The 13994-nt window shown below is 41.0% G+C and overlaps 1 protein-coding gene across 1 annotated transcript in view; it reads right to left on the bottom strand.

The window, feature by feature from the left end:
* LOC144797881 (vomeronasal type-2 receptor 26-like) overlaps positions 1 to 12035 on the bottom strand; it is a 28485-nt gene extending 16450 nt beyond the window's left edge. Inside the window, exons 1-2 of the mRNA XM_078668683.1 lie at positions 11973 to 12035; positions 8745 to 8868 (exon numbers count right to left, since the gene is read on the bottom strand). Of these exons, the coding sequence (XP_078524809.1) occupies positions 8745 to 8868; positions 11973 to 12035 (187 nt within the window). The remainder of the gene's footprint in view (positions 1 to 8744; positions 8869 to 11972) is intronic.
* Positions 12036 to 13994: the final 1959 nt, after the last annotated feature.

Here is a 13994-nt window from a genome sequence, read left to right as displayed (position 1 = left end):
ATTCCTCCAGTATGGTTTGTAGACTCATTGCAAAATAAGAAATCAAAAGGTTGTACAAACATTTTTGTATATCATTTTCTTTTAATGTGATACCTGAGTTTGATGGCTTTTCTGCCATGTATCATTTGTTTTCACTAAGTTATCTAATGATGATAACTTCACAGACCCATGTCCACTTCCTATACAACCCGAATTTCACATTAGTTTACTGAGTATAAATCTACAGGGGAGATTACAGCTTAATCAGTAAGAAAATGTGATCTTCAGTTATGGGGTTTTCTTGCCGGTTGATCGCCTTTAGTCCTGCCATTTATTGTTGTAAACTTTAGGTTTTCTAGGAATATAAGACTTTACTCACCCTTACAATCTCTAACAATAACAAATATAATCTGTCCTGACAAACTTTTCTCTTACTCCTTTTGAAGCTTATCCAGACATGCCAATCTTAGGATTTGTGCTTTAAAATCTCCCAACAATGAGTTTTGTATTTGAAGTCAATACTTCTATTAAACATACCAGGAGTTGTAATCATTCCTCCTTGGATTTATTTGGCAGAAAATATTTGTTTTCTATTATTAGATCTGTAGAGTAAGAATTCTTATTGGATATTACTATGGTAATGAAATCTGATTTTTGTTTAATCTCACAGTCTTAAAATAATGTTTATGATCACTAAGAGCTTTAATCCATCTAATGGTCTACCATGTTTACCCTTAACCACTTTTAAATTATAAGCCAGATACGCATTTATTACCACATCCTCAGTCTCCCATGGTTCCCGCAAAACTATAATTGTGATATTTTATTTCCTGATATTTTCTATTCAATCTGGTTATGTTCCAAGGAATAATTAGAGTAGCACGGTCATCAGGACCTCTAGTGTGGAGGTTTTGTGACCTGAATGAGTGAATTTATGGCTCCAGCAATCCAGTTGTAATCAGTATATTTGTTGAGGTGGGCCTGTTAATGTTTGTGTAGACTAGTCTCTTTTTCATCCATTGTAACATCACTATTGATGTGAGCTATATGGTCTGAGCTTAAAACCATTGAATCCCCCTGAATATAGGTATTTTCCATATATATATATTGACTGTTGGGTGAGCACTATGAGACTTTTGTCAGCAGTTTTCATAGACATCATAGCTGGTTTGCCTAAGATCGTCTCTTGAGTGAAGTGTTTTGTCTGCTACAATTCTTGAGTTATGTCATGTTATTCTAAGTTTACTTGTAATGGCACTATCACTCGCGAGGATACTGAGCAGGCGTGTCTATCTAGCCATGCCTTTGAGAGGTTGGTTAATTGAAAAGCCATCTTTTGCTCCATGGGGAATTTAAGAAGAGAGGATGAGGAGACTCTTATGTTGAGTGAGAGGCTGGTTCACATTTTAGGTACAATGTAAGAGAATGCCAGTCCTCATGATCTTGTTCTATGTATGTTTGGGATGTGTACAAGTAGGAGTTCTCTGGAGAGGAGGTGTCTAGGTGGTTGGTGGAAGGAGATGTGACTGTTCAGGTAGAGTGGGCCTTCCTCGTGTAGTGCTTTGAATGTGTGTGTGAGGTGTTTGAAATAAGTGCATTTGTGTATTGGGAGCCAGTTGAGCTCCCTGAGGTGTGGTCTGATGTGACTTCTTTGTGAGAGGTTGAGGATGAGTCTGGCTGCAGAGCTCTGGATGGTTTGTAGTCCATAAATGAGTTGCTAGCTGATCCTGGCATAGAAGGTGTTCTGGTAGTTTAACTTGAAAATGATTTTACTCATCATTGTTAGAGCGTGGAAGAATGATACAGAGATGGTGTTGACTTGTGCGATCATGTTGAGTGAAAGTCGACTAATGCATTTGGGCAATTTGCTGACTGTTCTCTTTCTAGAGGGAGAGAACTAGGGCTACATCCTGTGATGTCATTTTTGAAAGCCTTGAAAGGGAGCTAAAGATAGTTAACAAATGTGACCTATTAAAGTGTGACTCAGAATCCCAGTCTGCAACAATATCCACCAGCTGTGGAACCCATCCATTCATTTGATAATGTTCCAACTGACTTCCACTTTCTGAACTTAAAGTAAATTCCTGCTCGCCAGGTGTTGCACCCATATGTGCACCCACCGTAACTTGAGGCTGATTAGTCAGTGGCATATCGGTAATTGAAACCAAATATGCTGGAAGGGTATTATTTGATATACTGACCTTTACATACTTTCTAATACTCAAAGAGCTTAGTTTGCACTGGTGGGCCTTTTCCTATAGTTTACTTTGTCATTCACTATGCACCTTTTTCTATATTGAATGGTGTAAAGTGAAGATCGTAAGTAACTTGCTCCTCAATGTTGTTTTCAAGTGAGGAATCAAGCCTCACTGCTCTGCTATTTTCAGATTTTCCATTTCCTTTTTTTAATCTGGATACTATTTTGGTTTGTTTCTTATTTTGAAAAATTAGGAACACATCATTAGCTACTTTAGATTGCATTATTACTTAGTGATATCTGACCTAATTTCCTGTCTTCCATCTGTAATTGTGGCAAGCAATTTTTTATTTTGCTCCTTGTCAATTATACTAAGATTCTCTTCCAACCCACCTCTGACATTGGAGTCTCCCTAGGGGTTTTATTAAAGTTGTCATTTTCCGTGGGTTCTCTTTAAGTTATTTTACGGCATTTATTGATTAAAGAATAATTTGCTTCAATATCTAAAGTCTTAATATTATCCTTAATATCATTTGGCCTCAGCTCCATTGGGAACAGGGGTATGAGAAGATCACTATCTATAATTTGCTCAGAATCATTCACTGACAGTCAAAAATGGAGTGATTGATTCCAAAATTCTATTTATTGGTGTTTGCAAGCTTAAATTACATACTACTTCTCCTAACAGAGATAACCATTTGGATCTATGGTGGCCTCTTCTGCACCATCCTCCATATTTACCTGCAGCTCACTCTCACCAGAGTGGTTACTGATATTTTAAATTAAGGACTAGTCAATCAAATATGGTAGAAAAAAAATCTACTATGTTTAGGTGGATGGTCTACTTCCTCTGTTAGATGTTTAATTTCTGACCGAAAAATTATCTTGAGGCCATATTTGTGTCTCACAATCTAATTCTCCCAGAAAGCATAGAACACAACGGCATATCTGGTTGATCTTTTTATCCCTTAACCCTGCTATGTTTCCAAGGACTGATTAATCACTTAATAGTGTAAATGGCAAGCTGATTCTCTAAGTCATTAATTTCTGGAGCACCTGCATAATTATTGTCTGGGCTAACTCCATGTTTCCTGATTAGCAGATATAGGGGTCGATTAGGATGGCGGACGGACCTGCGTCCGTCCGCCACCCCAGAGTAGGAGGGACCGTCCGCAGGGGCAGCGGCGGTCCCTCCTGTGCAATTAGGATGTGACCGCCAGGGTGACGGTCACATCCTGTATTTTTAACCTTGCGGCGGGTGCTGCTTCAAGCAGCACCCGCCGCAAGGTTAAAAATGAAAGCAGTGCATTTGCATGCACAAAGCGGCAGGCACCTCGAGGTGCCTGCCGCTTCGTGCACGCAAATGCAGGGGGGTACCATAGGTACCCCCCATGTGCACCCCGCACCCCCCTTCACCCCTGGGGGCCCACAACGGGCCCCCAAACAAAAGTCCGTATGCCTTTTCACGGCGGAAATGCCGCCGTGGAAAGGCATAGAAATGCTGACATCCTAATATGCCTGGCGGTGTCTGATAGACACCGCCAGACATGTTAGAGCTTTTCCGCCGCGGTCGGAAAGCGACCGCGGCGGAAAAGCTGCGGACGGTCTTCCTGACCCCCCAGCCATCCTAATCTGGCGGGGGGTCTGTGAAGGCTCCACAGCGGTTTTTCCGCATCCTCCGGGCCGGCGGACTCTTCCGCTGGCCCAGAGGATGCGGAAAAACCGCTATCCTAATGAGGGCCATAATGTGTATCCCATATTAATGTCCTTTTTGCCTTTATTATTTTTTGTTCAAAGGGTTTAAATAGAAACAGCATTTCTGGGCTTCATATGAGAGATGGATTACAGCTGACTATGGGTACATGAGTTCTTTTAAAAAGATGAACTTCTACAGTAACTGTTTGTTCACACTTTCTTTCCTCTGGGTGTGTACATCAGTTTATCATCTGTGTCCCAGCTGTTTGATGCAGTGACACATAGTTGTTTTTGTAAACCTGCATCACCTAGTTATACCTAATTTCTTATCCTATCTTCTCCAGCCCTTTCCTATCTTATCATATCATATCCTATCCTATCCTATCCTACCCTACCCTACTCTAGCCCATCCTATCCTATCCCCTCCTATGGTATTCTATGCTCTCCAGTCCTATCTTATCCTATTCTTTCCAGCCCTATCCTACCCTACCCCATCCTATCCTATCCTATCCTATCCTATCCTATTATATCTTATGCTCTCCAGTTCTATCCTATCGTAACATATCCTATCTTATCCCAAGGGATCCCATCCTATGGTATCCTTTACTCTACAGTCCTTTCCTACCCTATCCTTGATATATCCTGTTTTTTCTGATCTGATCCTATCTTGTCCTGTTCTGTCCTATCCCATCCTTTTCTGTGTGACTATATCCAATCCCTTAAATAATACTGTGTGAAAATGTTGCTATAAAAGGACTCATATCACTATCTGTTAAGACTGCTTTATAAATGTCAAAAATGAAGGAAATAAATTATTAGCATAAAGTTATTAAGGTGAGCAAGATTACTGAATCTACTCTTGCAGCAGCTGCACTTTAAATGAAGCTGCAGTGGGGTTATATAAAACCTCTTTGCCGCTCTGCATGATTCAACTGTGGGGGAAGCCTCTTCCATGTAGAAACACAAGGTACCACGCACACCCTCATTAATAAGGCCCCAGTCAAAGACTGCAACCACTCTCCGGGAGCACCTAGGCCAATTTGATTGAGTAAAGCTTTAGGTGTAGGGCAGGCAAACAATTGGAACAAACAATGTTAATGTTCTGCTTTTTTTCCTCCTGCATAATGTTTTAATTAATTCTTGTATGCCTGAAGTAAACATCGATTTTCTGTCATCCAAGTCAAGCTGATCCTTGAATTTTAGTAAATGTGTCCTGTTAAACTTGAGTGTTCCTCTTGAAGAGTAGACCATTCAGTTATATTTTAAAGGTGTAATTTGAGGAATTTGTTTTTGTATTTCCTTAGGCATAAAGTTCCACATTGTTGACGCATTTCTTAAGAACATCTGTTTTAGAGAATTTTTATTATTTAATAGAGGGAGTCTGAACTCCGGAGAGAGTGGAACTCTCCAAAGAATGTCAGAATGTGTGCTCAGTTCTTTGCTGTCCCATCATTTAGGACCTCATGTGCTATGTAGACCACCTTGAACACACAACCTGTGCTTTGTGAGAAGCCAATTTAGACTGAGCTGGGTTGGGGTGCGGAGGGCAGATATTCTTGTGCCAGGCTGCTGGACAAATTTCGCAGGGTTTGTTATAGTGAGCCAGTATGTTCTGAGTGCATTATTGTGGTTTAAGGTAGGGGAGTGTGAAATTCACTCGCCTTACATTTATTTCAAACAATTACATAACATTTTGCACAATTGTGTGCAATTCAAATCTATCATTGCACACTACATTTTAAAGTAAAAAGCTTCCTGTGTCAATTTTTGATACACGGACACATTTAAACAAAAGCACCACAAACACTAGCTGCTCCCACTCTGTTGTTCCTGTGAGTTTGCAGCATATATGTACAATGAATTGCAAGTGTGTGGTACATTTTCACTGTGAATGGTGCATAAGTACACAAAGGTGCATGAGGGCATATTTTTTAGAATTTCATAGAAGAAGTATAAAGCAAAGTATGCTGTTGTAATTTAGATTTCTGCCAGACATAGTTTAATGTCCCTGGGATGTAGTGCAGTTTGGTCAGTATTGGCAGTTGGACAGTGATGTTCCTTAACATGTAGCCCAATGTAGTCAGCTAGTGTTTATGTGGTAAAGTCTCACTTGAATGCAAAGGGGTATGAAGGGTGTAGGGTCATTGGATGCAGTGCATTGTGCTTGGATAGTGCCCCTAAAAGTCTATAGAAACTGTTGAATTACTATTCCTAGAAGGCAGAGCAGTGTGAAGGTTTAGTAAGCATTGGGTGCATCATATTGGGATAGGTGAAGGTCCATATTATGCAGTTTTATGGGGTTCGTTAGCTTTCCTAGGATGCAGAGCAATGTGGAGAGTTATATGTCATAAGAAGAGTGCAAGGGATGGTTTGCAGTCCAATGTCAAAGAATATTGTCTGTACAGCACAGTCCAATTTGATTGGTCAGTTTGGCTATGGTTTACTGCAGAGTGAAGTGTTAAAGAAAATACAGTGAAGGGGTATAATTAGGTTCCATAGCTGAGAAAACAGTCAAATGTGGTTGGTTTAATGTGGTGCAGTGTTGTGTGCAATTTGAGGTGGACAGAACTGGTGGAGTTTCACTTTGTGGAATTCCGATAAGTTACATGAAAACTTTGTGGAATTCTGCTGAGTTACACGAAGACTCAATGAGATTCTGTGGAGTTCCATGAACGGGCAGCATCGGCACATAACACTGCTTTTTAGCTCTTGTTCTGTGGTGCAAAATCAGCACAACCAGCATGCCTGAGGATGCTGCTTCTTTGCTACTTTTCAAGGTAATTTTCTACTCGAGCAGCAGCTTTCTCACTGCGAGCAGTCGCGAATGCCTGAGTTGAGAACATCTTGTCATGTGCTGTGCAAGTGCCCAAAAATCATGCCATGGGACACAAATTCTTGCTTGCTCTCACCAACTTACATTTGGCAAGACAGGTGCGAGAAAAAGACTTCCACATGGCTGTTGATGGAGTTTTGCCAGGACTCTGTGTTACAACCCTAACACAGAGTGGGCAAAACTCTGCAAACTCTGCAGGCGGGGCAAAATGTACTGCCTACCTCTAGTGTAATTGGTTATTAATGCAATGCAGTGCAGTGGGCTGGGCTCATGCTCATAGGATGAATGAACTTATGTTATACAGCACTCATCAATCAAACTTTTATATCCATGCTTAGATGGTTTGCCCAGAGAGGAAAAAGACAAGTGTTATCCATCATAAACAACGAAGGTTTGAGGTGTCTGAGGAAAAGGTAACAATTGGTTGGAGACTGAATTGGAATGAGCAGGGAGTTTCATAAAAAGCCTATTGAAAAATCTAAGGTGATACAAAGTTGAGTATCGCTGAAAATGTAGTTCTGAAAAGAGTGGTCTTGACCCACTGAGGACCTGACTACAGAGGCACAGACAATTAAAAACTACCCTTTTGGAAACTTGAAACCAGAGAATATTGACACAATGTGTTTGAATTAAAGTGCTGTGAAACAGTCCCAGAATAAGTCTTGTGTGATTTGGGGATGGGAAACATTTGTTAGGGAGGCTGAGTTTCATTGTATTACCATAATCCAAACCTGATGCAGTGCATCGTTAAGGGCTATTCTTCTAGGGTTCAGTGCATTTTAGTTTGTTAGCATTATCATAACTCAGTGAGGTGGGTTTATATGATTTTTCTTAGGATGTGGTGAAATATGGATAATCACTCAGGGCCCTAGTCACTAAGGTAAACTTACACTTTTGTGTAAATGTATGACTTTTTACTATTCACAAAGGTATTTTATGAGTAATATGTTTATGACTTTGGAGTCTCCACAATCATGTCAGAGACTGCCCATAAACAATAGGGCTGTCCTATCGTTTTATGTAAAGATTCTCCGCCATGAGAATGGCGCATCCTTATCATCTAGTGTAGTGTCTTTTGCTAATTTCACTCCTGTTGTAGTTTATTGTCCAGTAGGAGACAGTGTGTTTTTGAGATGCAGTGCATCATAGTGGGTTAGTGTCCTCTGGATGCATTGCAATTTGATGTGCTAATCTATCTAGGATAAAGTCTCCTGTTTTGGATCCATTTCCTTTCATTACATTATGCCTGTTTAGCATCTATAGAAAAGATTGAAGTGTAGAGGTTCAGGGATCTTTGGTTCAGTACAATATGGAGGAGCAATATCTTTACAATGTAGTGCAGTAAGGTGGGTAAGTGACCTTTTGATTCAGAACACTGAGTTCATAGGACGCTCCCTCATGGGTCAGTGTCATTATGACAAAACACATTATGGGGTGTAGGTGGCCCTTAAGTGCACTGCAATATGTTGTGCTATTCTTTCTATGATGTGGTGTGTGTTTTACATTTCATAGGTTACAGTGGGTAAATAACAACACCGGAAAGGTAGTGCAGGGGGTCAGTCTTAAAATGTAATACTGTGACCTGGGCAGTGCCCTGAAACCTACAGTTCAGTTTGGCTGTTCAGTGTTCTTATAAGGCGGTGAACATGCAGTGGATTAGTGTTCTTAGGGTTCCATGCAGTATACTAGCTTAGTCTCCCTAGCATCAGCTGCTAGGTTGTGGCTTGTTCCCAGTAGGGTGTAGTTCTAAGAGGAGAGGTTAATAGTATATTTTGGTCCAATGCAGTGTGGTAGGTAAAGGATAGTATGAGGTGTGCTGCTTTCATTGCTCTACAATATCAAATATCAATAAAGTGACTCCTCCAGGCAACAGCATTAGGTGAAACATCCAGGTAAATTAGTCAGCATCAATGTACCTTTTGCTGTGTGTGTATTGCAACAGTAAGTGGGCTAAACCTCTCATTAGGTAGATTTGTCATGTGCCATCTGCCAAGATATTTATCTTGGATGGTGCACTGAATTCCCAACATAGCCACTCACCAGTCGTATTTGATATTTCTCCCTGAGGGCACCTAATGCACTGGAAACAGCAGACTGGCTCACCTTCTGTCACTGATTTCCTGAAACCAGGAAGACAGCTTTGACTGCACACAGAAATAGGGACCTGCAATAAATAATCAAAGATATCGTGAGTAGAACACAGCAATAGGAAAAGAGAGTGCACAAACATTTTCATTGTAATAAACAAAATTCACCAAATATGCCCTTGGCATCCCATCTGCCAAGGAGGCCATCAATTACTCATTGCTAGAACTTTAAATTTAGGGTGGTCTCCCCCAAACGTTTGGCCACCTTTCCTACAAATTGGCTGAATTCTTTTTGGACTATCTAATTTATCTTTAAGTCCCAGGTAGAGAGCACTAACTGTGCCCACGACCTGTAAATTAAATGCTGCTAGTGGGCCTGCACCCACTGAAGTAGCCCTTTTAAACATGTCTCCGGCCAGTAACTGCAGAGCCTTTGGGTGCAGTCTATACTGCCATGTCAACTTGGCATTTATAACCCCCAAGTCTTAATCCGCTGTTACAAATATGTCACTTCTTAGGTAGGCCCTAGGTTAGCCCACAGGGCAGGGTGCTGTGTAATCAAAATGTAGGATATGAACTTTTATGTTTTGAATGTTCTTGTGGTGAAAACACCCACATTTATTTTTCACTACTGTGAGATTTACCCCTCTCATAGGATAACATTGGGGGGTTCCTTATTACTGATTGAGCGGGAGTAGAACTATCATATTTAATACCTCTTTATGGGAATGATAAATCCTCTTTACTGTTAAAGTCAAATTTACCATTACTATGTTTTAAAAATGCAACTTTAGAAAGAGGTCATTTTCAGGTTTTAGCCCTGTGCCTTTCAAAGTTGCTCTTTGAAGTTTCCCCCACTTCAAAGACACCACTGTGTAAAAGGAATGCACTTCTGACCCTACCACTTCCGTACATTTCTGGATCTGTGGATTCTCTACCAGGAAGAGGATGTAGCCTAAAGGCTAGGGGGGGCTGATCTCAAATTTGGAGGAACCAGATTTGAGTATTAGCAATTATGGTCAATATCCTGTGATTCTGGGCAAATCACTTAAGCTTTCTGTGCCTAACAAAAATGAATGTGTCCTTCTGTAATGCAACAGGTGCTCATGTAAAGCGCTCTAATACCTTCGGGTCAAGTTTGGGCTACATACAAGTACAAAAAAGGACTGTTCTGGTGCTGAAAGACTGCCACTCTGCTGTATTGCTGCTCTGGAAGTGGTGTTTTTTTGCTGGGCTGACCTGCTGTCTCCTTGCCTGGATGAGAAAGGCTGGACCCCCATCACTTGAATCCAGAACCAGAAGGACTCCAAGGGCTTGCCTCCTCATTGAAGTTTCAGGGACAAAAAATTGATCCCACCTGCTACAGCACGTGGACTATGCCATCTGTGAGTCTCGCCCTGCCAATTGGTGGTAATCCAGTACTAGGCCCATGGAAGTGGATTTTAAGTGCTGCTCCATCTTTGACTTTGCGCTGCCTTCATATACACATTGCTGATGACGCATCACCTCTTTGCTCCTTTCATCTCATCTTCAACATTGATGCAAACAAGTTACTTTGCAGTAGGCCAAGGCTAGTCCCTGTGTATGATCCATGCTCCACTGTAGTCAGCCTGATATATAATCATGCTTTTAAGCGCTACATTTCAGTTTCTTATTTAAAAATTCCTAACTCCAGTTCTACTTATTTCATTTTTGTACTTTCGGTCTTGACTTACTCGTAACAATTTCCCATATGTTTCTAACCTAGTGTGGAGTCTTTTTCTGGTGTTTACAATGTGTAGCCCGTACGCTATCTAACTCAAACCCAAGATGGTTTGATTCTTCTTGCTCCCAGGCAGCACGTAGGTTAAAGGAGGCCCTGAAAGTTGTCCCGAGAGGCCCCCAATATATAAGGGCCTGGCTTATATGATATAAGCAGTCCCTAGCCACCCGCAAGAGAACATTGAAGGAAGAGGCAAGGAGGGAGTTGCTGGAGTCTAGCACATTATGGAATGGTACACGGTTTTGGGTCATTGTCAACAGACCCCTGTTCTCTGTAGATACAGGTAACATCCTAGGCTCTAACATCACAGAGGGGAAATGGGTGGCCCACTTCCAATCCATGTTCAAGGGCTCCACGGGTCACCATGATCACCCATCCCTGGCATTAAACACTGACCATTTAGTCTTTGAGTTAACAGCGGTAGAGTCGGAAATAGCGGGCCTAACTAGCAACATGGCACCCGGACCGGACGGAATTTCGCCGGACCTCTACAAATCAGATCTATCCTTCTGGGCTCTGATCCTGGAGGCTGTATTGAATGCAGCGGCCAGGGACAGTAGCCCTGAATCCTGGGCCATCTATACCATTGTGCCAGTGTTCAGGAAGGGGGACCGAAATAGTACGCACTGTTACCAGCCTTTCTCTCTCATTGACTCTGTAGCTAGGGTGGTGGGAGGGGTACTACTGCATAGATTATCTTCATGGGCAGAGGAGCACAATATCATTGCCAATACCCAATATGGGTTCCGTGCAGGGAGGTCCACAGTGGCCCAATGCTTAAATCTTTACTTGACCCTTGGCAAGTACACTATAGCCCACCCAAGCACGATCTACAAGGCCCTTATGGACATCGTCCTCGTTTGACTGTGTAAACCGTGTCAAACTGTGGCAGTCCATGCGGGCCTTGGGGGTGGAGGCCCCTATCGTGGACTTTCTAATGGATCTACATAGGGACAATAAGGCAAACATTAGATATGCATTGGATCTCGGGGTTTCTAGGGAATTTAATATTGAAAGAGGGGTAAGGCAGGGCTGTATTTTGGCCCCCTTCCTGTTTAAATTATACATTAATGATCTTGAAGGAGCGCTGGTATCCACGGGGGCTGATTTTCTGCATGTGGGTCACCTGGGTCTCCTCGTCCTCCTATATGCGGATGACTCCGTCCTGATAGCGAGAACCGCTAGAGGACTTCAATCTTTATTGGATGCTTTCCTGAACTTTATAGGGTCCCGTGATTTAGCGATCAATAATGCAAAATCCTATATCTTGCAGGTAGTGGTTCGTCCCACGAAAAAGTATTCCTTCTCTGTAGGTTCTGCAAAGGTCCCCACAACGTCAGTTTTTTTATAATTGGGGGTCATGTTGGATGATTGCCTGAAATGGGGGGCCCTTATTCTAAGAAAAAAGGGGGAGCTTACCCGAATAACTACTGCTATTTTCAGCTTTGCTGCTAATATGGGCAAGCGTCCAGTTGCTGCCATGCTGAACATTTATCAGGACAAGGGTGTGTCAACTGCATGCTATGGCAGCGAAGTCTGGGGGTACACCACAGCAGATGTGCTGCAGGTGATAGAGAATAACTTTTTTAAGCACCTGCTGGGATTGCCAACCAGTCTATCGAACCTGATACCTCATGAAGGAACTAGGGGCCCCTTTTTTATGTGATACTCTGGCTTTGCGTCTTCTAAAGTTTTGGCTTAAGTGTTGGCCAAACAAAGGACTAAAGCTTACTCAGCAGATTCTAACAGACTGTATGTCTCTGGAATATATGTCCAGAATTCCATGGCTGAAGTATGTTAAAGGTCGCCTTACAGAGTTGGGTCTCCCGGAACTCTTTTTAAAACCTTTACCCATAATAAAAAAGGATGTGAAACAGCTAATGAAAGCATTTATTTGCACAAGGAAGCTAGAAATAGATAAACAGAAATTATGCAAACCTAGCGTCCGAAAATTTTTGACTCTAAAAACTCATCCACTGACCGAGCCATACCTTTTGGGTACATTGTCCACCTATGAGCGTTTTTTATTGTCTAAGTTTCGCCTTGATTTTTTTTATCTCCTAATTGCCGTTCTGAAAGGGTGTAGCAGAGGACAGGTGTTAGCACCCTGTGGCTGCGACAATCCTTCTCCTCAGGATCTCCTACACTTTATGTTCCTCTGTAAATATTATGAAGCACCTCGGAGACACTTTTTACTCCCCCCACTAAAGAGGCTTAACTTTAACCAGGTTCGCCCAGCACTTTTATATTTGCAGTTGTTGAGACCAGACTGTATATTCTTCATTGTAGGCTATTTGAATTCTTTGGTGAGAACCAGGGCCTGCTTGGAATATTAGTTATTTCAAGGGGCGGTGGTATTTGTAGCTTTAAGGCATGTCTCTTGGTGTCTTCTTTTTTATGTATTCAAACTTACTCATTGTACCCGCCATAATTTATCCGCAACATTTCTTGTTTTATGCTCATGAATTGTAAACTTTTTTAAATGTACCGTTTTTTACAAGTTGTGTATATATATTGTGACTTTTATGGTTTTCATACAGTAAAACTGAATAAAGTTTTATGATGATGTTGATGATGATGTTGACTACCGAATTGAATTAGCTTGCTTTATGGCATCTTTGATTAAAATACCAACTATGAATCATTGGCGTAATAAGACGGATAAAGTGTATCACCTTGAGTTTCTCCAAGCAAGGAGAGTAGGTGCTATTAAGCGTTTTAACAAAATTTGGTCTAGCTGGCAAAGGGCGTCGGGTTTAGAGTAAAGAAGCTATTAATTAAGTGCTGCTGTGTATAATATTTTAATAATCCAAAAGTTCAATTTTTATAGTGTGGCCAAAGATATATAATGAGACATATTATGAATAAATATTTAGGATTATTTGACATTTGAAAATGCTTTAAAACTAAGTATTTAAATATTTTTTAATTATTTACAAGAATCATTATCATGAATTATTAACTGTGCGATGTTCTAATTAAGTTTATTAATTAATACATATTAGGAATAATATGTAAGAACCAGTAATATGAATTATGTATTTTAAGAAGAAATTGATGTTGCTGTTTTTTCCCAATTAAAAAAAACTAGGATTGTGGTTCCTGGTTGTACAGGGTGCCTACCCCTGCCAACCAGAAACCCAATTTCTAACACTCATATTTTACCATTAACACGAAGCACAGCGGCTCTTTGTATTACAATCAAAAGTAAATATAAATGCTGTTGTGCCCATTTCTAAGGTTCCAAATGGGAGATAATTTCTATTTAATATGTTTTTGAGAGAAGTAAATCCTCTTTTGCAGACAAGTGCTAATACCAACTGGCAACCAGGAACAATCAGATAGCAGCAGCTGCATACATTGAAAGAATCAACTGACAAAATATTTTCAAGATTGACAGAATATAAAGTTAAGGCATATGAAGCTTTAAAATAAACAATA

This window comes from Lissotriton helveticus, chromosome 12, assembly GCF_964261635.1.
Source record: "Lissotriton helveticus chromosome 12, aLisHel1.1, whole genome shotgun sequence".
Classification (NCBI taxonomy): Eukaryota; Metazoa; Chordata; class Amphibia; order Caudata; family Salamandridae; genus Lissotriton; species Lissotriton helveticus.
Note: the sequence above shows the minus strand (reverse complement) of the source record. Positions and strands in the feature narration are given on the sequence as shown.